Source organism: Motacilla alba, chromosome 1, assembly GCF_015832195.1.
Source record: "Motacilla alba alba isolate MOTALB_02 chromosome 1, Motacilla_alba_V1.0_pri, whole genome shotgun sequence".
Taxonomy (NCBI): Eukaryota; Metazoa; Chordata; class Aves; order Passeriformes; family Motacillidae; genus Motacilla; species Motacilla alba.
In genome coordinates this window covers 98891607-98915818 of record NC_052016.1, presented here as the reverse complement: position 1 = coordinate 98915818, position 24212 = coordinate 98891607, and the positions used below count along the sequence as shown (strand labels likewise).

General features: G+C 40.2%; 1 protein-coding gene across 12 annotated transcripts in view; it reads left to right on the top strand.

Moving 5' to 3' along the window:
- The window catches only part of MCF2L (MCF.2 cell line derived transforming sequence like), a 156726-nt gene that overhangs the window by 13095 nt on the left and 119419 nt on the right, over window positions 1-24212 (top strand). Inside the window, exon 1 of one of the 12 annotated variants that reach the window (XM_038156574.1) lies at window positions 8209-8887. The exons of 7 other annotated variants lie outside the window; for them this stretch is intronic. In XM_038156574.1, the coding sequence (XP_038012502.1) occupies window positions 8797-8887 (91 nt within the window). In that variant the 5' untranslated portion in view covers window positions 8209-8796. Of the gene's footprint in view, window positions 1-8208; window positions 8888-15798; window positions 15822-19968; window positions 20304-20328; window positions 20777-24212 lie in introns of those variants that run through there. 4 more of the 12 variants (XM_038156588.1, XM_038156608.1, XM_038156582.1 and 1 more) reach the window with 4 other exon arrangements.

The window sequence follows — 24212 nt, the reverse complement described above, 5'->3', positions numbered from 1 at the left end:
TAAAGAGTCTGGTCTGAAAAGAGCTAATGTGGTGAACATTTAAAATGAGAAGATGCTTTACTCTGGTTTATTACTTATTCAAATATTTATTTCAAGAAAACAAGGAGATATTTTTTCTGTTGAAGTGCCTTGTTCTGTGAAACTAATCCTTATAGTCTTCTCATGGGAAAGAGAGATGCTGCTGTGGAAGATAATGTTGGAGTCTTCTGTCTTGTTATTTTTGACTTCTGAAAGCAAATGTGAGGGGTGTTAGTCTCCCATGCAGACTGTTAATACTGTATGATGGAGAGCATCTTTCTGCTTTTATTTAAACCATATGTTGCTGTTGCTGAAGTTTTAATTCCCTCTCCCTCCCCAGGAACTCATCTGCTGTGCTGTTGATGCTTTATTAACAGCAATATTTTTACTGTGGTTCTTGCTAGATGTTATAATTAATATCAGGTCTTCATTGTGTCTGTAAGTGCACACACACACACACACAGACAGAAGATACTGCATCTTGACAGCTTTAAGAGTTGAGCATGAAAGGGACAGATGAAGCAGCATGCAAAATTGAGCTTGGGGCAGAGCACAAGTGAGATGGGAACATCATAGCATCAGACCAACTTGTGTGTACTCTTGCCTCAATTCAAATGGTATGTGTAATTCAGCCTTCCCTCTCCTGCATTCAGCAGAGCCTGAAAAATGGAAAGATCCTGGAAATTAATGGAGGCATGGAAGGCAATAATGAGCCTTTACTAATAATAATTTAAAAAAATTAGAAATTAGTATTTCTATGTTTTCTCTGTGCCTGTTTTGTTGTTCTACCTGTGTGGAATTGGTCTTGAGGAGTGATGTTCTTGGAGGCCTATTTACATACAGCAATTGTTATTTATTTTCTCTCTCCCTTCAAATGGCTGACACCTATTCTTTATTTGTTTGGATTTCCCCCCCCCCCCGTTCAGTTCAGGTCTGTTTGGAATATAATCTTTTCCTGCAAGGGCTTTTAGCCTCCTGCCATGATTCAGCAGAGGAAACTTTTTTGTAGTCTCAAGATTTGGTAGTGTTACATCTTGGGAGCTGTAATTGCTGAAGTAGTAGCAAATAGCCACACAGTCAAAGCTTTTACAAAGTAAGGGACTATCATGACTCTGCCCAGGTTTGAGGAATCCAAGAATGCAGGTGACAACTGACTGAAGTCTGAAGTCTCCTCAATCCAAGCTTACCTAAGATGACGTACTTAAGGAGTAGGAAAATAATTTTTAATTATTTCAAATTATAAAATACGTGTCATTTTATCAATTTACCTGATTGATGACATTTTTGCATCTGAAACTACAAGGCAGCTGAAAAGACAGCAAAGTGACTGTGATGTGCCAATTCTAACCCTTGTAGCAGTGCTGCAAAGCACAATATCAGCTGTTGCACTCATAGGCACTTGAAATGCTTGTCTGTTACACTCAGGCTCTTTGAAAGAAATGTGTGAGAAATCATCTCAAAATGTTAAATTGCATTGTTTTCCATACATAAACACCCTTCTGGGTACTTCTCAATGGCATTACTGAAGGTGACAGCTTTAACTGAATTACATACATCTGCAACATGGCTGGAACAGGATGCTCAGGTTACATTATCAAGACCACTGATGACTCATCACCTGCATCAGAAGAGGGGAAAAAACAACTTTTCTCTTAAACACTTGTATGTCTGGTAACTTCAGTTATACACAGAACCCCTAGTACAACTTCAACTACATGTATTAGCCCTTTTCTTCCACTAGTCAGAACTGTGTAAATACAAGATTTCCAAAGTAATGTACAAGGGAAACATTGTGGGTATTCATTGTTACAATAACTATACTGTTTCAAATTAGGTGACTTTTCAGAAAAACGGTAGTTAATGCTGTTTGGATTGAGTCCTTCCTATTCCTTGATAGTGTACAAAGGCAACCTTTAAAAATGAAGAAACTGAAATCTATCTCTTCTGCTTCTTTTATTGGTAGCTAGAAGAGTGTCATTGCATTTTTGGGGAGAAGTCATCATTTATGCAATATATGTAGCAAGTTCCTTGATTCTTGGAGCTGTTTTATATTCTCCAAGAAGCTTTATCAGATTTGATGTCTTAATAGGAGTTTAATTTTAATTGGCAAAGTTGTGTACATTGCAGTATGCTTCCACTAACAACTTTATGAAAAAGTTTTCTTTGCAGGGGATAACTTACAAACTAGATTGGTACAGCTGGAAGGTACATGTGAAAAATGAGGCTATGAATATCACTCAGTATTTTCTATGAGGTTGTTTGCATACATGAAAAAATAAAGTGTCAACGCCAAAATATGTGAGGCAATTGAAGATTTCTTCTTTGTTAGAATTCCAGACGCATCTACAAGAAGATCACTTTGTTTCATGGGTGTGACACCATTGTACTTCCATTCACATTGGTACATCTTCTGTGGAATGCAGATGGCATTACAGACTTCTCAGCCTCAGTCTGCTTCTCAGTTGTGCAGGTGCTAAATAGCCCATGACCTTTCTTACCTTTAAATACAAGCCAACTAGGGCAGGAGTCTCTAAGCCATAATACACAAGCCACTTAGTGATACACAGTCCAGCACGTAGCTGGGAGCTATTGTTGTCCCTGGTGGCATCTGTCACAATGCTCAGGGAAGAGGAACCTGAGATTTGTTTTCTTTTTTTATGAACATAGATCTGAGCTCAACATAATTTTTTTGGCAGAAAAGGCTATTTGTTCTGCTGTGCATTTTTCTTTATCTCCTTGGTGTCGGTGGGTTGCCCTTTAAAGACTGATTGTGTTTGGCTGTGGAGCTTATAAGAAAATCCATGTAGAGCTTTGTTTGGTACGAGTGTTTTGATTGATAGGAAGTGCATGCCCAAGTAAGATACAGAAAATATTATGTGTGCAGGGTTAGCATTTCCCATTGTTGGAGGCTATTTTCCTATAAATGTCTTTACAAGCCTGTTCCCTGGCTGGCTGCTGTAGGACTGGTTCTGGTCTCAGCATGGGTTTGTGAGCCAGTGTCTTGATGTGTTAGCTAAAGGAGCTGCTTTTTATTAAAACTGAGTTTCAGCTGAGGGAATCTGGCAAATTCTTATGAGCTTTACTCCTCAAAAGGAGACACGTTTAAAACTAATTGGAATAATCTGTCTAACAACATGGAAAAGAAAGCCTTTGCGTGGTAAACCTCTTCTGTGTCGTGTTGCTGCTTTGACTAATAGAGCAGTGAAATCCAGTCTGATTAAAATCAGTAGGAGTCTTGTCAGGATTTTCTTCTTAAGACTTCTAAGCTATCCAAGTTAACCACCCTCTTAAATGAAATTAATATTAAACATCTTACTCTAATTCCTTATTTCCTGGGAATTACAGCAGATATGGAATGTATAAAAATAACTTCTTGTTCAGTTCGAGAAGTTAGAGCAGAAAAGCTTATTAGTGTAAAAAAGGCGTTGCCAGCTAAAAAATGAGCTATCCAGAGGTAGTTTGGCAATGTCAGGAGTAAAATTCTGTGTGTATGTGTGTATATGTATGCATCTATCTGTCTGTCTGTCTTTGTAATTAAGTGCCACACTTGATGGATTTTTAGTTCACCTGCTGTTTGCTGAAAAAAAACCCATTTTCAGGAAATGGTCCTGCCTGAAATTGCTCTTAGCTTTTAATCAAAGGCATGAAAGCACATTTAATTCTTTCTTCAGAGTTCTTTGAACTCTGTTGTGAAATATTTCGGAGAGATGGCACAAGCACAAGTTATAGGTGTTCTTTGGTTTATAATCTATTTAAAATCTATAGACGTTTAATCAGAAGGGAAAGCAGTAACATTTAGTTTATTAAGAAAATTCCCAGCTTTTGTGATGCATCTGAATGTAGTGAATCTTTCTCTTTTTATTTAAATTACGCTTTGCTTTTCAGATCTTCTTAGTGCAGGATGAAGTAATAGATGCTTGCTGAAGCTAAAGCAGGAAAGCTTTGTCAATTCTGTTCAGTCCCTGACATGAGTACCTTTGTGCTTTCGGTGCCTCAGGTGGCTCCAAAGAAATTGGAAAAGTGTCTAAGCAGCAGCATAATTGAAATTCAAGAGGGGTTACATGTCTAACCTGCTTAGGTATTCTGTAAATCCCATTTTCCTGCATCTGTAGGCAGTGAATATCTTTGTAAATCTGCTTGATTATAATAAGTAAACAGAAAAAAAATCAAACTCTATATTAGAAACTGGCTTATTCTGTAAGGGCAGGCTTCTTGCTGGATTTGGCACTTGCTCCTCAGGTTGGGAAGATATAGAAGTTGTGAATGTAGATGTTAGGTCTTGGATAGGTGCAGTAGGAACCATCTGAGTGACAAGGTCTCACATGCTGTCTTAATATCATATCAGTGTCATCTGCGTATCTGTAGGGAAAATGTGGGGTTACCCAGCCTCACTGGCTTCCAGCTGGACTGTTTGTGCTGGACCATTTGTCATGGAAATAAATTGCTTTGCCTCAGTTCTAGCCAATACCCAGATTTAATGTTGGTTCAGTTGTTGCCTCTGGCACTAAGGAATTACTCAGGGCTGTTTCATGCAAATGCACAGATTTTCTGGGGCTAATCAATGCACTCTCTTTCAGCATTTAGGAAGCCAAACCCTCATTACATAGGAGGAGGGAACTTTGGTAACAGAAAAAACTGAGAATAATGAAATCAAATATTGAAGTTTCTTTTCAACTCTAGTTTTGCTTTCTGCTACAGCTTGAAGCAATTTAAGTTGTTCAGTTAGAAGTTTCATTTTCTCAGCTTATAGCTGTTTAAGCCTATTTGTTAATCATAGGGGGCATTAGAAAAATTGTGATTCTTTAAAATTATTTGTTGCACATAATTAGATTATTGTAGTCTTCAGATGTCATCTTAACTAATTATTGATCATGTTTTGATCAATACTGACATTGCTAAACAACTCTTTATATAGAGAAGAAGGAAGTAAATTTGATGTTGTATCTGGAGTCTGTCAGGGAAAATTTCCTGCTGTCAAATTTGTGCAACCTGTTTTGCCAAGACTTACCTGGGGAAATGTACTTATTTACTAAGTGTGTGGAGAAAGGAGGGGAAGGCCTTGTGGTATCCATGCAACATGTGTCACTTCCATCTGAAAATCATCTTGGGGAAAAACGGCTACACTGAAAATGACAGCTTCAGTGGAAAATAAACCACCTGGGGTTAACTGCTGCCAAGGAAACCTGTCCAAAGGTGAAGGTTTTGGGGAGAACACATTAGTGGTGCTTCTGCTGAGGTTTCTTTGAGGTAGGGAGCAAGTCCTTGAAAACAAGGCAGTCTTGCCAGCAGCTTCTATTTCCAGTAAGGTGTGCGCAAAGAACATATTGGGGACCTCGGTAATGCTGTCAGGAACTGCCAAAAAGCCCAACTGAAACAAGGCTGGTGGGCCTAGAAGCAGTCAGCTCTCTTAATGCTGCCTAAAATCATCTTCACTAGCATTCTTAGTGTTGTGGACAGATTATTTTTTTCTAGGTGAAATCCTAACAGTTGCTTTTTTCCACAGACAGGGCTTGCAGTCAGAGGAGTAGGGGGAAAAATATGGAAAAAATGCCACATTACATGTTTGCTTTTGTGCATACACACTTTTTTCCCTTCCCTATTATTGTTTCTTTTGAGAAACGCCTCATTGTAGGACACAGACTGTATGTTCTGTAACCATACTGTGTACTGAAATTTGCTGTTGGAGTGCTGTACTGTGCTTCTGTGCTGTTTCAGTGCAGTGCAATGGTCTCATGTGGTGTATTGTGTACCTGGGCATCCCTCATTGCACAGAAAAGGGCCTATGCCTGCCCTTTTGACTGCTGAAAAACATGTTTACATACGAAGGCTACCAATGAGATTGTACAAGGTATCAAAATGACATCTGTGTGTGCAGCCAGGACCAGTCCCAAATGGAGCAATTGGGTTTTCCTGTTTTACCAACTAGTGGGGCTCCAGCAGTGCTGCTGCACTTTTGTTCACTGCACTGCAAAGGAAGAAGGCTCCCCAGCAGCATGTGGGAGAACAGTGCCAATGTTTGGGACACTTTAGTAACATTTAGGTGTTTAAAGTCTGAGAGGGGGTAATTCCTTCAGCAGTTTTTCTGATGAGGACTGGGCTACCTCATCACAGGTTCTCTTACCTTTGCCCAGAGCTGTAGGCACACAGTTTGTGGTAATTGGGAGTGGGGCTGTGGCCAAGCCTCGTCCCCAATGGATACAGCTGTGACAAGCAGGTGGGCAGCATTGACAGCAATGAGCCATGGAGTGCCCAGGTGCACTGACCCATCACCGAAGGGAACAGAGGGCACACAGGTGCAATGCACGAACATGAGGGGTATCAAATGCTGGGCTAAAGAACAAGAATGGGAGACTCTTGCAGCCCTGTGATGTGGTATGATGTTACTCTGTTTGGGTTAAAGCCATCTGAAATTGTCTGATGATCCTCTGTGTATTATGGCTCTCACAACTGTGATATGTGCTGCGACACAGAGCTGCTGTCACTCTTGAGAAGGCTGTCTGCAGTTTGGTGGGTGTGGTGTTCTTGAGCTGCTTTGTGTGCCCTGCACATACCTCGTTTGATTTTTCAAATGGCAGGGCAGTCAGCTTCCTCCAGAAGGGGGGCAATGGCATTGGGATTCCTGACATACACCACAGCAAAGTGAGTGGAGCACTCGCCCAGAAGAGTCCTCTCCACTTTCCTCTTCAGCCTGGAAGTCTGTGAGGATGCTCAGTCTGGCTGCTGAGCTCTTCTGAGTGAAGACACTGTGTTGAAGAATAGCAGAGTCACTAGACCAGAGGGGGTGGTAGCAAGCGGAAACTTGGTTTGCTACTGACTGCGGCCTCAGCTTGTAATAGGAAAGTTGTGAGTTTCTCTCAGTTTTCAGTAGCACTTAGACTTCTAATAAATAATCACTTGTTTTGTGGTGCATGGTGAGTGCTTGGAGCAGAGATCTTGTTCTCATCTGATTGCATTTTAAAAGAGGGAATTGTGTAGCTGTCAAAATCCAGGTGAGGGCTGTGATTGTGGACCCTGATCAGTGTGTGCCCTTCGGCAGGCAGGTGAAACACCAGTTCCTGCAGAAGGCCACCAACAACGATGAAGCTGAGCTTCTCCCATTGTCATTTTCTTTGGATTACTTAGGTGAGCGTGTCAGAAATATGGATTGTCCTGTGCTCCTCTCACAAGGCTCCAGTTATTATGTTCTAGTTAGGGAATTTAGACCGCAGTAGGTTCTCTTATGAAAGGCAAATACTGGGTGTTATTAGGGCAAAGTTCTTTGGAATCTTTGTTCTGAGCATTTATTAGGCTCATCTAGATGTGTTCATCTTGTTTTTTGTGAAGTTTTGAAGAACTTCTGCTTGGTCTGATCTGGATGGCTTTTAGTCAGTGATCTTTGGTTGGTATCAGTTTGGTGGAGTCTGCTTTATTTACTTATTTAGTTTGCAAATCTATGTAGTTATTAAGCAAAGAGGGAAAACAGATTTAAGGAGCAAAAAGGTTCATCATAAAACTCTCCCTTGCATGAACTCAAAGAATATTTTAATACTTTTACTGGCAGAATTCTTGTCAACTGGTTCTGTTATGCCAGTGTATCTAGTATTCCCAACTGTAACATGTTATTTGTCATATATATGTCATTATGTAATATGGTACCTCCAAAGGCAGCCAGGAGTCAGTGCTGTCCTTCTGTCCGTCTTTCTGTTGGATTTGTTTCCCTTCTGAAGGGGTGAAGAGAAAGCAAATGCATATTTAAAAGTTTTGTTCATTTCTGGTTTCACAGTGACTGCCAAAGTGATGCCAAAGTATGCAGAAATAGGTACTGTAAATATTATATGCTCCTGTACCTGGCCCTTTAATATCTTCCAAGAAATTGAATCTTGCCCTTCTGTGCCCAGTAGATGTTGCTGTTGATTCAGTAACATTGAAAGAGGACAAGTAAAAAAATGCTTTAGGAGCTCAGAAGACTTATAAATATTCCAGTACCTTACTCAGAGAAAAGAGGCTACTTAAAAAAAATGTAGTGCCTGTATTTTAATTTATATATATTGGTCTTCCAATCTGTATCATCAATGAAAAGTAAGCATTGGGTGAATAACTGATTTAATGTCCTGTGGAAGAGCTGCATTGAAAGTAGATTTTGTACCTTGCATCTCCATTATGGTTTTACTGAGTATTTGTATTTTCATCCTCATCCTAAGAAGCATGAATCATACCAATCATGATGATATCTCTGTAGCATGGTGCAATTTTGCAAAGCTATGCTGTATGATTGGAATAGGCATTCCTGTACCCTCTCCCAAGTCAGCATTGTTTCTTGGAAGCTGGAGCCTTGCCAAGTTGTTAGAGCACTTTTTGGGATGAAAACCCATTGCATGGGGTGGGGTTTGCACACTTTTATTGAAGGAGACAAAGCAAGGGAGGTAAGGCACTTTTGGAGAGGGGGCTGGAGGAGAAGAAAGAAGAAAACATTTAAAGGTGCTGTTTACTGTTCAGTAAGGTCATGTGTAGGGGAAGGTTTTTTAAATTATTTTTTAATGCAGTCAGGTCTACTAACAGAGTTTGAGAAATAGTTTGTTATTGAGAGACCAAAAAAATATGTGACTAAAATACTGAGTAGATAAGCTCACTGCTGAATTTTCATTCCCTGGTGTATGGGAAAACACCTGCAGCTGCTGGTTTCCTTGGTAACAAGTTCACTGCAAAATCTAAATGCACTGCACTAAGCCTGTCAATTGTACTGCATTTGAGGAGAGTTTAACATGCACACTTGGACCTTTTACTACGTGAGTTTCTCAAATGCCGTGTCATTTATGCTCTTTTTGCATAAAATACCTAATTAATGGAGATGCGCGACGTGTTTTGGATTTTGGACAAAACTACAAAAAAGGTTGGTATTTACAAGTCTAAACATGGCCTCTGTATGTGTGCGTAAATATTTCCTTACAGCATCTTGTTTTCTGAACACTTTTAAAGTCTTGCCTTTAAAGCTGAGTGCTGTTGTTTGCATATTGTTGAGTCTTAACTGCTTTTTGGAGTTGGAGATCAGAGCTGCTGAAAGGAATTGCTAGTACATGTGCCATATAATAGAATTTTGGCAGGACATTGGTTTTATTTGTCTAAGTAATTCAATATGGGGTACATGTATATGTTCTCACAGATGAGTATTTTTACTCTGGCTGAAAGGAGTATGATTTCATATATTGTGTTAGAAGATTTTAGTGATGCTTATGATTAGCTTCAACTGTTTGAGCCAAAAAAAAAAAAAAAAAATCTATGGAACAGTGTGGTTGTGTTATTATACCAGAAAAAATAATTTAAAACCTGTCTTGTTGTACTTTAAGAAACTCTGTTGAGCAAGTATTGTTAAGAGTTGGATTGTCTTTCAGCAAGTATGTTTTGCATAGCTTCGTTGCGTGTACCTGGATCACAAGTACATGAAGTAGAAGTCACATTTGTGACTGCCTTTCTGCTTGTAAAGGGGTTTCCCGCAATTTTTGGGAAAATAACATACAGGACTGAGAAGACTAGGCAATATAAAAAGCCACAACACATGTTGACAAAACATTGTCTGTAGCTTGTCAAATATTATAGCCATCTGGTAGTTACTCCATGGTAGGCTTGCTCTCTGAAATAGGCTTTAAAATGTTTCATAAACTCCTTTTTCTTTCTAAAAGGAGGCAACTGTTCACATGAAATTATGTATGAGTTTAGTTACTAGACTCTTTGTTTGGGGTCTTATTCATGAGTATTAAACAAACTTTGAATCTGAGACCTTACTGTGTTTCCCCCACAGATAATATTGAATGTCATTAATGAGGTATATCTTTTTAAAGAGCTCTCTCTAGAAAAAACTTGACGTTTTCACAGACTTTATTTTATTACTATTTGTTTTGGGTCTTCTAAGTTAGTATTGCATCAGAACAGTCCATGAACTCTGTGTCTACAAGCTTAGCCCATTGGGGGATTGAGGAGGTGGGGTGAGCAGGCAGATGCTGTCTTTTACATGAGAAACCAGTCTTTAGTTTTAAATACTCCCTTGCAAATATCAGGGAAAAAATAAAAGGGACAAAAGGAGAGTGAAAGAACTATTTGTACAATGCAGTTATTCGTGTTCTGTTTTCCAAATCCCATCATACTCCTTCTTGCTGCCTTTACACTTTGACGAATGTAGATAACAGAAGTATTTTTTCTATTGTAGAGCAATCAGTTTAGTTTCTTGAACAGTATGCTGCCTCATTCTGTGAGGGAATAAAAGTTAAACTGTCTAAAACTTCTCTGCTTTTGAGAGCTCTTCGTTTGCAACCCACCACACCACTGATAATTACAGCATATCCCATTTGCACGTACATGTGACAGTGAAGAGAAATCTGATACTTAAAAGATGAAGTAGAATAAGTTTATACATGTAACTTTGTGCTATGGGAATCTTTTCTACTTAAAGAATCTCTGATTTCTATATTTGAGGACACGATTTCAAACATTAGTTGTTAGGCTGTTTATGGTTATGCGTTTACTTGGTTTTACAAAATCGTGCCTTCCAGACAAAGTTTTAGCTGCTGTAACAGGGGATGCTAGCAATGACAGATCGTACCATGCTAAGAACTACAGGTGCGAAAGTGACTATTTCCTTAATGCCTGTCTTGTTTTTCTCTAAAGGGTTGGTTGAGATCTTGAAGGAAGTAAATGGGTCTTAGGGGATGCTAATGCAGATCAGTCTCCGGGGGCCGAACAGACTCCTCCTTTCATGTGTGTTGGTCTTGTTATAATTTAGCAATTTTCAAGTTGGACCTTCCATGGTATCTGGTATCCTTATGCCTTGTCTTTATGCTGCCCTTTGGAATTCTGCTTTTAATTTACATTTCATAATGCTAACCTCCCTCTTCTCCCTGCTGCTTGTCTGTGCTCTGCTGATGCACTGGCAGTATTCAACCCTGAAAATGTTCTTCCTTTTGGGTGCACAAGTAGGAATGGTGAAGAGGATCCAAGTGTTCTTCTTCAGGGATTCAGATTTGCCATGGCACTGATGTTTTGAGGCTCTGGGAGAGAGTTGGCATCTGAAGGAGCAATTTACAGCCTGTTGAAACTGATCTTGTAAGGAGAAGAACGCTGAGAGCAAAATTTTGCAGAAACAAACTTGAAGCATTTGAGAAATGGCAAGAATACATAACCTGAATTTTTGTGGAAATCTCACTTCAAACTTTTAGATCTTAGGAAACGTGACATGACTCAATGAAAACCGATACAGTGCGAGAGCAGCACGATTACAAAGGAACTGTTGAAAATACTTTGATTGCACTTCTTGGTGCATCCTGGAGATTAATTACCAGCAACTTTCTGCAGCTGACCTGACAGCATCTGGGTAGGGTTAGAAACCAATGTCTCCTGAGCTGGAGTAGGAAATGGTGTACTGTACTCTGGGGATGGGTTTGTGAGTGTGTCCCTCTGCATTAATCTTTGTGGAGTTATGGGCCAGCTCTTGATCATGGTTGTGGTTTTTTTTTTTTAAGTATCTAGTCATTTTAAAGCTTAAATTATTTGAAAATGAAGCCCGGGAAACCTCTTTTTTATCAAAAAGCACTTAATTTTACTGCATTTTAAGTAAGTGAAAAACCCCTAGCGTTGCATTGTTTTTCACTGACAAGCAAATCCTTGTTTTGGATTGGAAATAATTCTGAAGAGTCAAAGAGAAAATAAGAAAAGGCAACAGTAGTATGTAATCAAAGAAACAAGGAAATGTGTGCATTCTTGCTTATATTTTTCTTTCCAAAGCAGTAACAGTTTAGGACTGTAGTCATTCAAGAAAACTAACAGTAGTACTTCTCTACTTCATATCTCTTATGGCTTACTCCATAAGCCTATTGAAGCAAAAATTCAGTCTTTCTGTTTCAAGGAAGCATGAATTGGTGGTTTGGATAAAGCTTACAATATAAAGAAATCTAGATGACCTTTTTCTTTCTGACAGTTCTACCACAGTGCAGCAGAGTAACTATAAACTGAAGAGCAGTTGTTTTCCCTCATCTACTGAGGGGTTTGTGTGGATCATCTCCCAGGAAAGATCAGTTGAATTTGCTTGTTTGAGAAGTACCATATGCCGTGAAGAATATTAAATGAAAAATAAAGGGGATCTGAAAATACTATTTCATATCCTTATTAAAAAAAAAAACCCAACACAACAAATCATTGTAAATTTGATATGGTGATTTTTGCTTGACAAGAAATGAAAGTTGCCTTTTTTAGAGACAATTTTTTCCCTGCCTGGGATCTTTTGCCACTTTTGATGGTATCTGCCGTATTAAGCATCCACCAACAAAAATAAGAAAATAATGCTACTTTATTTACTGAGGATTGTTTGCATTAAAATAGACAATAAAATAGATCTGGTAAGGAAACAGAGAGAGAGACGTTTTCAAGCTCTGTTGTAAAGGACACAACAGCACCATTGCAGGACCTGTGATGAGTGTGAGCATTCTGCAACAAGACTGAGATCTTGTTTGGGGCATGGTGTCTTTGGCTGAAGGTAGAATATCCTTGTGGTTGTTGGAAATTACTTTCCTATTTCTAGATGATTAATAAAAATAGATTTCTAGAGAAGTAATAGAAAGATTACTTTTCTATTTTGAGATTTTAAAATTTTTTCTGTTTTGCATTAAGAGAAATCCAAGTCCATTAAGAGTGCTGGAGGTGCATTCCAGGAGGGAGGGTAGCACACAGTGTGGGGTGGGAAGCAGCCTTGGGGCAGCACATCTGCCAGAGGTGGGTCAGGCAGCTCAGCCTGACCAGCCACAAACTGAATCTCCTCTGAGCATTTCCTGAGCATTGCACTACTTCCTCTTATAAAAAGGGAAAAGCTTTCTGTCGCCCTGAATGCTACCTTTTAAGATGTACACGTGGAAAAAGGTGGTCAAATTTCAAGACCCATCCCATTCCATGCCTAGAGGTATTTAAAATCCATGTAGAAGTGGCACTTAGGGACACAGTTGAGAGGTAGACTTGGCAGTGCTGTGTTAATGGTTGTACTCAATGATCTTAAAGGTCTTTTCCAACCTAATGGTTCTGTGATTTAAAAAAAAAGTTCCAAATTAAAGTTGACATCCTTCTACTGAGTCCTTTATCTGTGTTAAAATTTGTCAGCCTGTTCCTCAGGGGTAAGTGCTTCAGTTTTAGTCTGTGCAATCAAATTGAATGGTCCTGAAAAAACCCTGCTTTTTTATTCTGAGTAGCTTTTATATAGTTGGTTGTATGTAAAATTCACAATTATATGTGGCAGTTTAAATAACACTTTCTGTTACTGAGAAATTTCCTGAGTGTTTTAAATCAATCCTGACTTGAATGGTAGACCTGCTGAACTTTTATGTGTGCAGCTTGTTCTTTTGAAACAGGGATTTTTACAAAGTAGGGCATGCCATAAAATTTAGACTTTTAATACTCAAAATCTGAAAACACACACACACACATACAATTTGATTTAAAGCCTAGTACTTTTTAGGATACCTCAAAGTTTTGAGCTTTAAAAAAATGTTGGACAGACCCTTTTGGAGGGAAGATGTTACTTTTATGACCCCTCATCCAGCATTTCCTTTGAAAAGAAAATCACCCTAACAACAGAATACAAAAGGTGTGTGTTTTCTGGATCCATGTAATTTCAGCATTTGCATACATAATATGAAGTCTGGAAGAATATGGCTGTGGCATCTCTGCACCAACACTCTACCATCTATTTAATTATCATGGTACCAGCAGCTGATCTTCTGAAACCAGAGCTCCCTGGCATCCACTGTTTTATTTTTCTACATTTAGACTACTGTGGTTTTATTTTTATCGGGGTTGGAGTAGTTTCCCTTGTGAGGCCTTTCCTTTAACTATATATATATATATATGTGTGTATATATATATATATATATATATATATATATATATATATATATAAGGAAGTGTTGTAGTCCCAATGAAGGAAATAACAGTGATGCTTCATTTCCTTCCATATTACTCCTTTTTGGAGTAAATTCGTTCTCTTCTTACCTTTATGCTTCTTGTTGTAGGTGTTCCTAATTTCCTACACAAAGTACTTCCTTCATCTAGAAAGATATCTCAGTAAACTTAGAGAGGAAGGGTCCTACTTGGCACTGTATTGGCAAAAGGCAACATTCATTCATTCATTTATTGCCATGCCTGCTTTTAGAGAAGTGCAGCTGTGGGCACATCTGGATAGTTTAGCTCCTCAGACTGAAGAAAAGACTGGAACACCCCTCAGCTGGAGCAGGGGCAACTGGAGGTGTTACATTAAATAAACTCTTTCAAGGCTGTTGGCTCTGCAGTAATTACTGGCAAAAAAGGACAAAGAAGAAATCTGAATGAAGCACTTACAAAGTAACTTGGTACTCTTTAGAAATACAGCAGGCTGGTAGGAGAGATTCAAATGACATTTCATCCAAGCAGGGTAGGCCAGGGAAAAAGAAGGCCCTGCCTGTTATGCTAGGAAGTATTGAAACCTGTGCTCTGGTCAATCATTTTAAGTTAATTCAGGCTGAAGAGCCTTACTGCAAAACTTCACAGCAATATGAGCAATGCTTCTGCAGCATGAAGCTGAGACACAGGTTATGAAAGAAACAAAATAGGGGAAGTTAGTAACTAAATTAACCTTCAAGAACTAATTGATGGGGGAGGGTTTTTTGCTTTTGTTTTGTTGGGGGTTTTTTGTTTTGGGTTTTTTTGGGGGGGTTAGGTGTGGTTTTTTGTTGTTGTTGTTTTTTTCTTTTTTTTTTTTAAGGAGAGGCGAGATTGCAATTGCTGGAGGAGGAAGCAAGCTGTTTGGGGAGGACTGAAAGTACAGGGAGCTGGATGGTAGCAAGATTGGGCTAAATTGGAGAAGAGGCAGTCAAATAGAGAGGAGTATGTTTGTTGCATTTCATCTCTTGTTTACTCCTTTTCAACCTTGGGGCTGAGCAGTAATGGAAAAGGAAGGGGAGAGTGAAGCTTTTCCCCTACTGCTGAGTAATTGATCCGGGTGTCACCTCAGCCTAGGCTCTGTGTGGGGCTATCACACACCCCAGATGAGGGAATCTGGAGAGCAGCTGCGAGGACCTCTTCTGTATGGCACATACTTTCTCAAAGAAAAATTTATTGAGTTTGAGCAGACACTGAGGACTTGGAGATTTGGTAAATTAATATATTCATTAAACAAGGCATAATTTTGATGGAACTATTCTATTAACAGCTCTTGCACATCTGAAAGCTTCTTTAGTCTGTGTTCCTGTTAAGAATGAACCTTGCCTATATGCAAGGCTTTGTATGAGTGTTTTGAGTGTCAAATTTTTAAGAAGAAAAACTGCAATTTTTAATTTTTTTTTGTTTCCCTCCTTCCTCCATGTATTTGCTAAGTTCTCTGTATTTCTTGAGATTGTGAATCTAGGAACAATTTTCTCCTTGTGAAAGAGTGAGGTGTTGCCAAAAGCAGAATACTGCCATCTCTGCTTATGAATCCCAGTTTCAAATCCCAGATGCTTTACATAATAAAGCCTAACTGGGCTGATTCCCAAGAGAACTCAGTCATTCAGGGAAATAAAAAGGAAAAATCCTTTTTCTTCGTGGAGGAAGAACTCGTGCCAAGAGGAGGCTGAAATGTTAAAAATGCATTTTCTGTTTGGATCTTTCATATCAACTGTCCTGTTTCCCTCTTCTTTCCCTTTTATTTAAAGCTGGGGATCAGTATCACCCTTGTGCAGTGGGTGTATGTGGCAGTTTTTTGTAGGAGCTGAGAGGACCTAAATTTATGAAAACCAAGTTCAATGGGTCTCTTCCCTCTCTGCAGGAGCCCAGTTTAGGTGAGTCCCCCTGGCTATGTTTGTCTTTGGAGAGCAGTGGTGCCACGGGTGCTGCAGTTTCTCTGCCCACCCAGTCTATAGAGTTTTGGGGTGTGTGGTAGGTGGGGCCATCCAGGGAAGAGCCTGCGGGCTTGGCTGCCTGGTGCCGACTGTGTGGCATCACAGGAAAGCTGTTTGGGATGTTTGGCAGGGGATTCAGCTGCACAGGCACAGCCGTCCATATGCTCTGCCACAAGCGATGGGGCAGCGCCCGGCAGCAGGGCAACCTCTGTGGTTTTATTTCTTGTAGTCCTACTTTATAGTCAGTACCTCATTTTTCTCCTGCTGCAGCCACTCTTAGGCTCTATGGGTTAAACTGGAAGCCTTTTTGTGGATTAGTAATTGACTGAAAAATAAGAAATAGAGAGTTGCTGTAGGTGGTCAGTTTTGTGTGGGTGGAGGGGGAGTTACTGGTGGAGAAAAAGCAGGGATTTCTGCAGGGGTTCCTGCAGCTGTTCAACATAATCCTAAGTGAACTGGAAATGGAAAAAAGTGTGGAAAGAGAAAATTTGCAAATATGTGAAAATACTTATTCAAAATAGTAGAATTCAGTGCCGAGTGTAAACCGTTGGAGGGTAAATTGGTGGTGCTAAGTATGTAATCAGTAGAGAAGGTGAAATTAATTGCTTGTACAAGTGATGCAGATGAGAAAAGAAAATGCTATTCTGTAAGCTAAGCTGTTACCCTCACTGAGAGACCTTGACTGGCTGTGGGTAGTTCCCTGAAAACAGCAGCAGCTCCCTTGGCATTCAGTGTTGGTCCGAAAGGCAAACAAAACATTACAAACCCCTGAGAGGGAAACCGAGAACGACAAAATCCTTCTGTCACTGAGTAATCTCTGCTGTGCCTGCTTCTGGAGTACCATGTCCAGTTTTGTTCCCTTTGTTAGAGTAGAATTGGTGTACGTGGAGGAATGGTGAAGGCGGTCAGAGGTATGGGGTTGCTTTCATACAAATAGGAACTAATTAGTGTAGGAAATTTTCTGTCTGGAAAACAGGCAATTGGAGGAGACATAATATCACCTACAGTGGCACTCTGTATAGTCATGAATGGCTTGGGGATGTGAAAAGAGAGTGTTTATTTCCTGTAGGGTTTTTTGGGGTTGTTTGGTTTTGTGTTGGTTTTTTTTTTTTTTTCCTTTTCCACTGCTTCACTAAAGAGAAACTGGGGCACACAGAAAACTTCCAGGAAGGTAGTTTAAGCAAAACCAGTTTTTCACACAGCACATAGTTAAATTTTGTAGCTGATGTTACAGAGATTAACATAAAGTCAGCAGAGAAATCTTTAGGTGTATTGTTGAAAGTATTATTTGCTCAAGCAAAACTAATTACATGATTATATGTTAATGACTTATGGTTAGTGGTCTGTCCCTCCCCTCCCCCCCGAGTAGATAGCTGTGTGTTACTTCTGAAACATTTTCAAAATAGCCACCATTTCTTGAAAAACTAGGTAATCCTATTTGGGTGAAACTGTTTGGAAATAAAATATGTGTGACGTTGCTGTGTTTGAACAGGATTTGCTGAAGATTACAGCCAAAACCAGAGTAAAGATGAGAACTGAAGGAAAAAATAATGTTGCTGAAGTTTTCAAATCTAATAGAATTAGATTAGAAAAAAGTCAATACAAATCAGGTCAAATATTATACCCATGCAGCAATGGAAATCGGTTGATTAAATTAAATACATTTGTGCCTCTCTTATTATCTTTGCAGTTTCACTGAAATAGACCAGTAGACAAAAAATGTTTCCAATGCATTTTTAACTTCTAAGACAGAACTGAAAGGCTGTGTACTCCTCAAATTTCTTTATGAATTCCTCTGTTGCAGCAGGGGCTTGCCTGGGACTGGGGAAGATATTTTGCTGAAGATACAATACAATACATTAGCAGAAGCTAAACATCAGAATTCCATAAGCAGCTTGAATTTTTAATTTAAAAAATAATCGTATTGTATCTGAAAAATTACACTATGTCCTATTGTATTTACAGACTCTCAGTGCTAGAACTGGGCATCAGTCCTTTTACTATAAAATTCTGATTAGGCATGAGATGTGTGGGACTGAAATGGCATGTTTAATTCCATAACGTGGTTGTCACGATGATCCAAAGGGGTGTGGGGATCAAGTAAAAACTTCAAGAGACTCAAAACTGCAGTAGCTCTTCCCTGAGATATAGTCATGTTGTATTTCCAGGGCTGTTTTGATTCCATACATAGCTCATGGTCGCATACTGGATTGCTTCATGTTGCAAGAAAGCTCAGTTGGGTCCTCCTGTTAAGAGCTGATTTTAGTTTAAGGTCTGTTTCTTTAGTCTGACTCAAGGTTGTTCACGAAGCCGTGGATGACCCTGTGTCAAACCAGCCGAGATTGTAATCCCACATTTGGCTAAGTATCTTGAAATACTCTGTTTCATTCAGTAGAGAAGCCATGCCAGAGCTTCTTACTCAGGAAGACAAGGCTGCCTGATTTCCATGAATGAACATGATTAAACAAGTACATGATTACAAATAACCCACTTTTAGGTAAACTAACTTTCATCCCAGCTAACTAAGATTTTCACGTGGATGCTGTGCTCATACTTTGCATGTTTGGAATTTGTTTGAAGGTGTAGAAAGTATATATAAGTGGCATTGTTGGTGTAACTGAGGTTTAGCTAACATATTAGGGTTCTCCATTCATTTTGCACAAGTATAAGTTATTACATGCTCGTGATTCTGAAAGTTGGCTGGTTGATGTGGTAAAATTCTTCGCTACATTTTTGTCTTCTTTTCCAATTGTTATTTCACTGAGAAACTCCATGGAAAGATGGACCTTGGATATATGGGAAGCTTAAGTAGTCTGCTGATTCTCCAAGGAAAACATGAAATTACTACTGAATTGAGTCAGGATACTCAGGGAAATCTGGGATTGAACTGTCATCTTCTCTTGCAGTAGGAGCTTATGAATGAGTATGTTTGCACTTCTTGCTGCACCAGGAAACAGTGTAATCTTACAAGTGAGCTTTGCTGTTCTGCATATGCAAAAATGCCATAGGCCTTTAACTTGCTGCAGTAACAAATCCCATTGGCTGTCTGACATCTGGGGTTCTCCCTGGGCTGCCTGTGGATGCAATATGGTCTCACAGCTTTTGTTTGATAACAAGCCTCAGCTATCCCAGTGCACCTGCAGAGATCTTTTCTCATGCATTTGCTCCTCCTGGGTCACCACTAGAATGGCAAGAGCCTGGTCTGGTAATTGTGGTCTTGCTGCCCATCACTTGTTCCTTTGCATAAATCCAGTCTCAAGTGGCAGTCACGTAAACAAAATACTTTTGGCATACAAAGTGCCCACAGATCCTGTTTTTCAGTGGTAATACTTTGTTATGGAAAAGCTTGACTGAAGACTTCATTTTGTCATTTCTATTAATATTGAAATGGAAACATGTATGGCCCTAGTCATATCTAATACATGGAGCTGCTGTGGGCCTGTCATACTTTGAGTGGAAATAATGTGAATTAATGTAGTAAATGAATTATCTAAATTAATTTTATTGGCAGAGGAAGCCTAGATAGTTTGATGGTTCCTCCTAAAAACTTTTTTTAGTTCATATCCTCTTTAATGGTATTGTTGAGAGTTATGAACAACTCATTACAAGTGTCCACTTATTTCCCTCTGGAGGGCTGCTTTTTTTACCTGCTGTATGCAATCTGTTGAAAAGAATCTTTATCTTAAATAACACATCACAATCCTTTTAAACATAATGAAAAACATCTCTTTTTCTTTCTGCCATGGACAATTTGTTAACGTTGGTTAAAAATTAGGATAAAACCAATGAGATTATTAGAAGAGTGGGGGAATTCAGCAAAATTCACCATCAGCAAAAACCTGCAACAATGAGATTAGCAGGCATCAAGATCTTTGGAAATAAAAAGTGTTAAAAGCATCTTAGTGTCAAACTTGTAAAACAGTCTGTACAAAAGCAGCGGAAATCAAATATGAGGAGCAGTTGTACTACTTTCAGTCTTGTAGGTTTTTCTGTGTCCCCGGTTTTCCAGTGATACTGTACCTGCTACAGTAAGTGGAAGTTTACTGGTTATGAGGTTTGGTTTTCCTGGGTGCCTTCTGCAGCAGCTCTGCTGCCATATACCTTGAGGGGTCCATAGAGCCCGACTCTAAAACCTCTTTGACTAAGGTGGGAATACAGTTGCTGTGGAGATTTCACAGAGTTGTAAGACTGCTGTGGCACAACATTTAAGCAAACTCCTCCGAAGAGTCCGGAGGACAGCTGCGTTTAAAGGAAATTCGACAGCGTTTAAAGGAAATCTGAAGTCCTCAGCCTTCAAAAACGACCGGTCCAAACCGAACGTGGACTAGCGAGAGCGGGATCTCCTTGGCGTTGGCAGTGGGAAGGCGTTTTCCTTCCAAGCTGCCCACCCTGGCAGGAAGGTGGAGGAGCCCCGGCGTTCACGTGAGTGAGGCTGGGGCGTTCTGCGAGCGCCGCGGCTGCCGCGGGATGCAGCGCAGCCCTTCCCTGCCCGCGCCGGCCGCGCCCCGGCTGCTCCGCGCCCCGCGGCGCTCCCGCCTGCCCGGGCCGCGCAAGGCAGCGGCACGGGAGCTCGGAGCGGTCCTGCTGTCACCAACACTCCCGGCTCCGGCTGTCCCCGCCTCGGCCAGGCTCTGCCAGCAGGGAACGCGGGCTCCTGCCCCCCTTTGTGCAGCGGGGAGCCGTGCGGAGCGATTGAAATGCGGGGCTGCGAAGCGCTGCTGTAGCGGGCTGGTTTGGGGCTTTCCCCCCCCTGCCTCCTTTAATCCTTGAGCAGGGGGGACATGCTTGCTGTGGATTCTTTTTGTTTTCTCTGAGAATGAGGTGCTGGCTGAAAATTGAAGAAATGGCCCTAGAAGAATTGATGCAAAGATTAAATGCGGTTTCCCAGTGCGCTGGTAGGAGGAGCTGCTGGTCTTAAATAATGTGTTGTGTGGATGCTGTTAGTGATTTTGTGGGATTTACAGAAAATCCTGGCAATCCGACTAGCTTTCTTTATGCATGCTCTCATTAATAGGAAAGAGAACATTAATAGCTTTTGTCAGCAGGTTAAACTTCCATTGATATTAACACTAATTAACATTTTTTAGTGTTTAGTTATTCCTGAAGCATGCTTTAGAACATCATTTTGAGTAGCTGCTAGCCCAGTCACGTACTCTAAATGGGTCTTGATTCCCTTTTTATCTGACTCGGCTGTACCTAAATTGGGGGAACTACAGATTTGTCTGGTGAAATGGGTCTGATATGAAGCAGTGAAAAGCTCAGCTAACTGTAAGCACTGCAAGCCAGCATTTTGGGTGGCTCTAAATTACACTTCCATGAGAATGAAGAGTTGCATGAATTAATCGTGGTAAATGTAGTTTTACATCTGTGTGGATTAAAAATTAGAGTAGATCTCCTAAAATGGTTTTAGCACTGTAGAAATATTATGAACATTTCTGAGATTGGTTTTTTTTTTATTGAAAATGTAAATCCTTGTGTGTTCAAAACTAGAACTAAGAAGCGGTGCACAGTGAGGTGATCTTTGATTAGATCTAGGAGTGTTATCCTGGCTATTGCTCATGCAGAAATGTGAACGTATTTCAGAATAAAAAGTTACCTGAAAAGACGAGAGAGGTGGTTTTTGCATCCTTTGAAACTGTTTGGTTTGCCCTTTATTCTTGCTTGACAGATTACAGAAGTGCTGCATCTTCTTGTTATGTGAGACAAAACAGTGATTTGAAAATACAGAATATTGTAAGGTATTATTCATTGCAGTATCAAAACTTTGAATTTATCTTCTCATTTTCCTAGTCCACTGTTTCCTAGGGGTGACTTTTTCATCTTTTTCAATTTCCATGTGGTGGAAGCAGATAATTAGCAAGATGGCTGATGCTGTAGGCATCATAGATTAAACATAGATTAAAAGACAAATATGGAATGAACAGATCAGCTGCCTCTGTTTTCTTTGATAGGGAAAAAAGATATTTTACCTTCTTAATAGCATTTTTTGGGGGGGAAGCAAGATTTGATCTGACAAGAATCAAGCATTAAATTACAAGTAAAGGTCACATACACATTTTTTCTCCTTCCTTGTTTTTCCTGTTGATTATCTTCCTATTTTCAAAACATGTCTTTATTAAATATCTGGATATTTGTTTCATTTCCTGTTTTGGTTTTCTGAATGCTTAAGAAGAAAGCCAGTCTGATATTTGCTAGGGCATACTGTCTGTTGCAGTTTATTTTAGTAATTTGTACATTACTTTTTCCACTCCCCTGAAAATTCTGATCTAGTTTTGTTTTGTTTTTTTGTTTTTTTGGGTTTTTTTTTTTGTGGCAAGATAAATTTTAAGAATGTGTGCTGGATTTGGTTGGGAATGTGGGAACCTTTTCTTCCTGAGCTGTAGGAGAGGGAGGCTCCAGAGTGGGAGGTTTCCCTGTGACAGTGCTTGTCTCTCAGCTGTGCAGCTGCAGGTACACTGTGACCTTCATGTAAGCCACCAGCAGCTCCAAATGCTGTTTGCATACTTGCTGGCAGCTCTGACCGTGTGCTCATTTTTAGCTTGTTAAATGTGCATATTTAAAGAAAAATATATAGAAAAGCCAGCCTTTACTTTACAGGCAATTTCATACTCATGTGATTTAGCGGGTCCCTTTCCTCCCCCTTCTCTTTCTTCCTCTCTGTTACAATCCTTGTGCAGGTATTCTCAGGCCAAAGGCAGCCCTTTTATACAGCCAGTGGTTGTATTTATAGGTGACTGTTTCAGGTTTCCTTTTTCCTTCCCCTCCCTCCCTTGCTGCTTTCAGGTTGCTCAGACAGTTTCTCTGTCGCTGTCTCCTGTTCTTGGGCTGCACACTGTCCTTGGGTCTAATTATCCTCTGTCTGCCTTCACAGCAGTTCTGTTGGTTCAGAAACCTTTTGTGAGCAAAGATTTCCTTAAGAGCCCAAGATCATGTTCAGACTTTTTCAATAGCTCTGTGCTCAGGAGTAATTGAAATGCAGAGGTTCCCCTGGCTTCCCCTGGGACGGCTGCCCACCTTCAGGCATCGAGGGATTTTCTCCTTTGTAGGATTCTAGGAAAATACCCCAAAAACCTGTTCTTCTTCCTTAGCTTATATTTATTTTCCCTCTGAATTATACTGCAGGCAGGCTGAGATTTATCCCAGGTAGTTTTAAGCTTTTGAGTCAGAAGTGGAATTCTAAAACCCTTGTGTGCCAAACAGAGAGAAGGGGCATCTTAGAAGGAAAGTCCTTCCACCTTCTGAGGTGTGCTGATCGTTCCTGTGACTGGGTCGGGGGCCAGGAAGCCTGGAGCAGCTCAGCTCCCAGGCTGGCATCTCCCAGTGCCTGAGGTTAGGGATGGTAAGTCTGGGTGTGTCTGTAATCTTTCACTGTTCTACCAGAACAGCCTTTGTGCCTCTGGCTGCTTTCCCACTGGCAAGTCCCCTGTGTCAGTCTGGCACTCACACAACCTTTCCAGGCTACTCATCCCTCACTGCCACACCAGCACTTGCCTTAGAGATCCTGCCCCCTGTGCTCTGATTTACTCACATTCCCAGCCCCCATGGTAAGTTACTGACCTTTCCTTACTCTCATATCAATGTGTGATCCTCTCACTGAGTCCCTTGAGTGCCTTCCTGTGCCACATTTCACAGATCTGGACAGCTTTCTCTGGCAGAGCTTTGATTGATTATTTCTTGTCTTCCTCACCTTCAGCTTATTCTCCAACACCTCACATTATCTTCTCCTTCTGGATATATGTAGCTGCTCCCTAGTTTAATAGTATCATCTGCTTCATGTTCCAACTCTGACTCCTGCTCCACAGTTCAAAATCACTTTGTGCCCTACACTTTCCCAACAACTGCAAAGGGTGTTCCCATGGCATCTTCTTTTATTTTTTCCCAGATATGCTCCTCAGTCTTCCCAGCCACTTTCTCTCTATCAAATGGCCACCTGGACTTGGGTGACCAGGCTAATTGCTTTTGCTCTTCTCATATAAATTCATAAAAGGCAGAAATTATTTAAATAAATTCTCTGGTTGTGGTTTTCTTCTTTTTTTCCCCATTAGAATTTTGGAGTTATTGCAGAAAAAACTGTGAAATTATTATCAATACTGAAAAACAAAATCCTATTTGTTCCATGTTTATTGTTTTGATGGATAATGGCATAATTTCTCTTTATTTGGATGAAGTTTTTCTTCTCCTTCTTCTTTTTCAGTTCTGTTGCTGTGTTAAATTCAACCCTCTTCCACAAATTTCTGTTTATGGGCAGCACTTCTCCCCATGGAGCAGTAGCTTAGAGATTGAAGCCTGAGATGATAAACAGTTCTGACCTGGGACCTTATGGATTGTCCC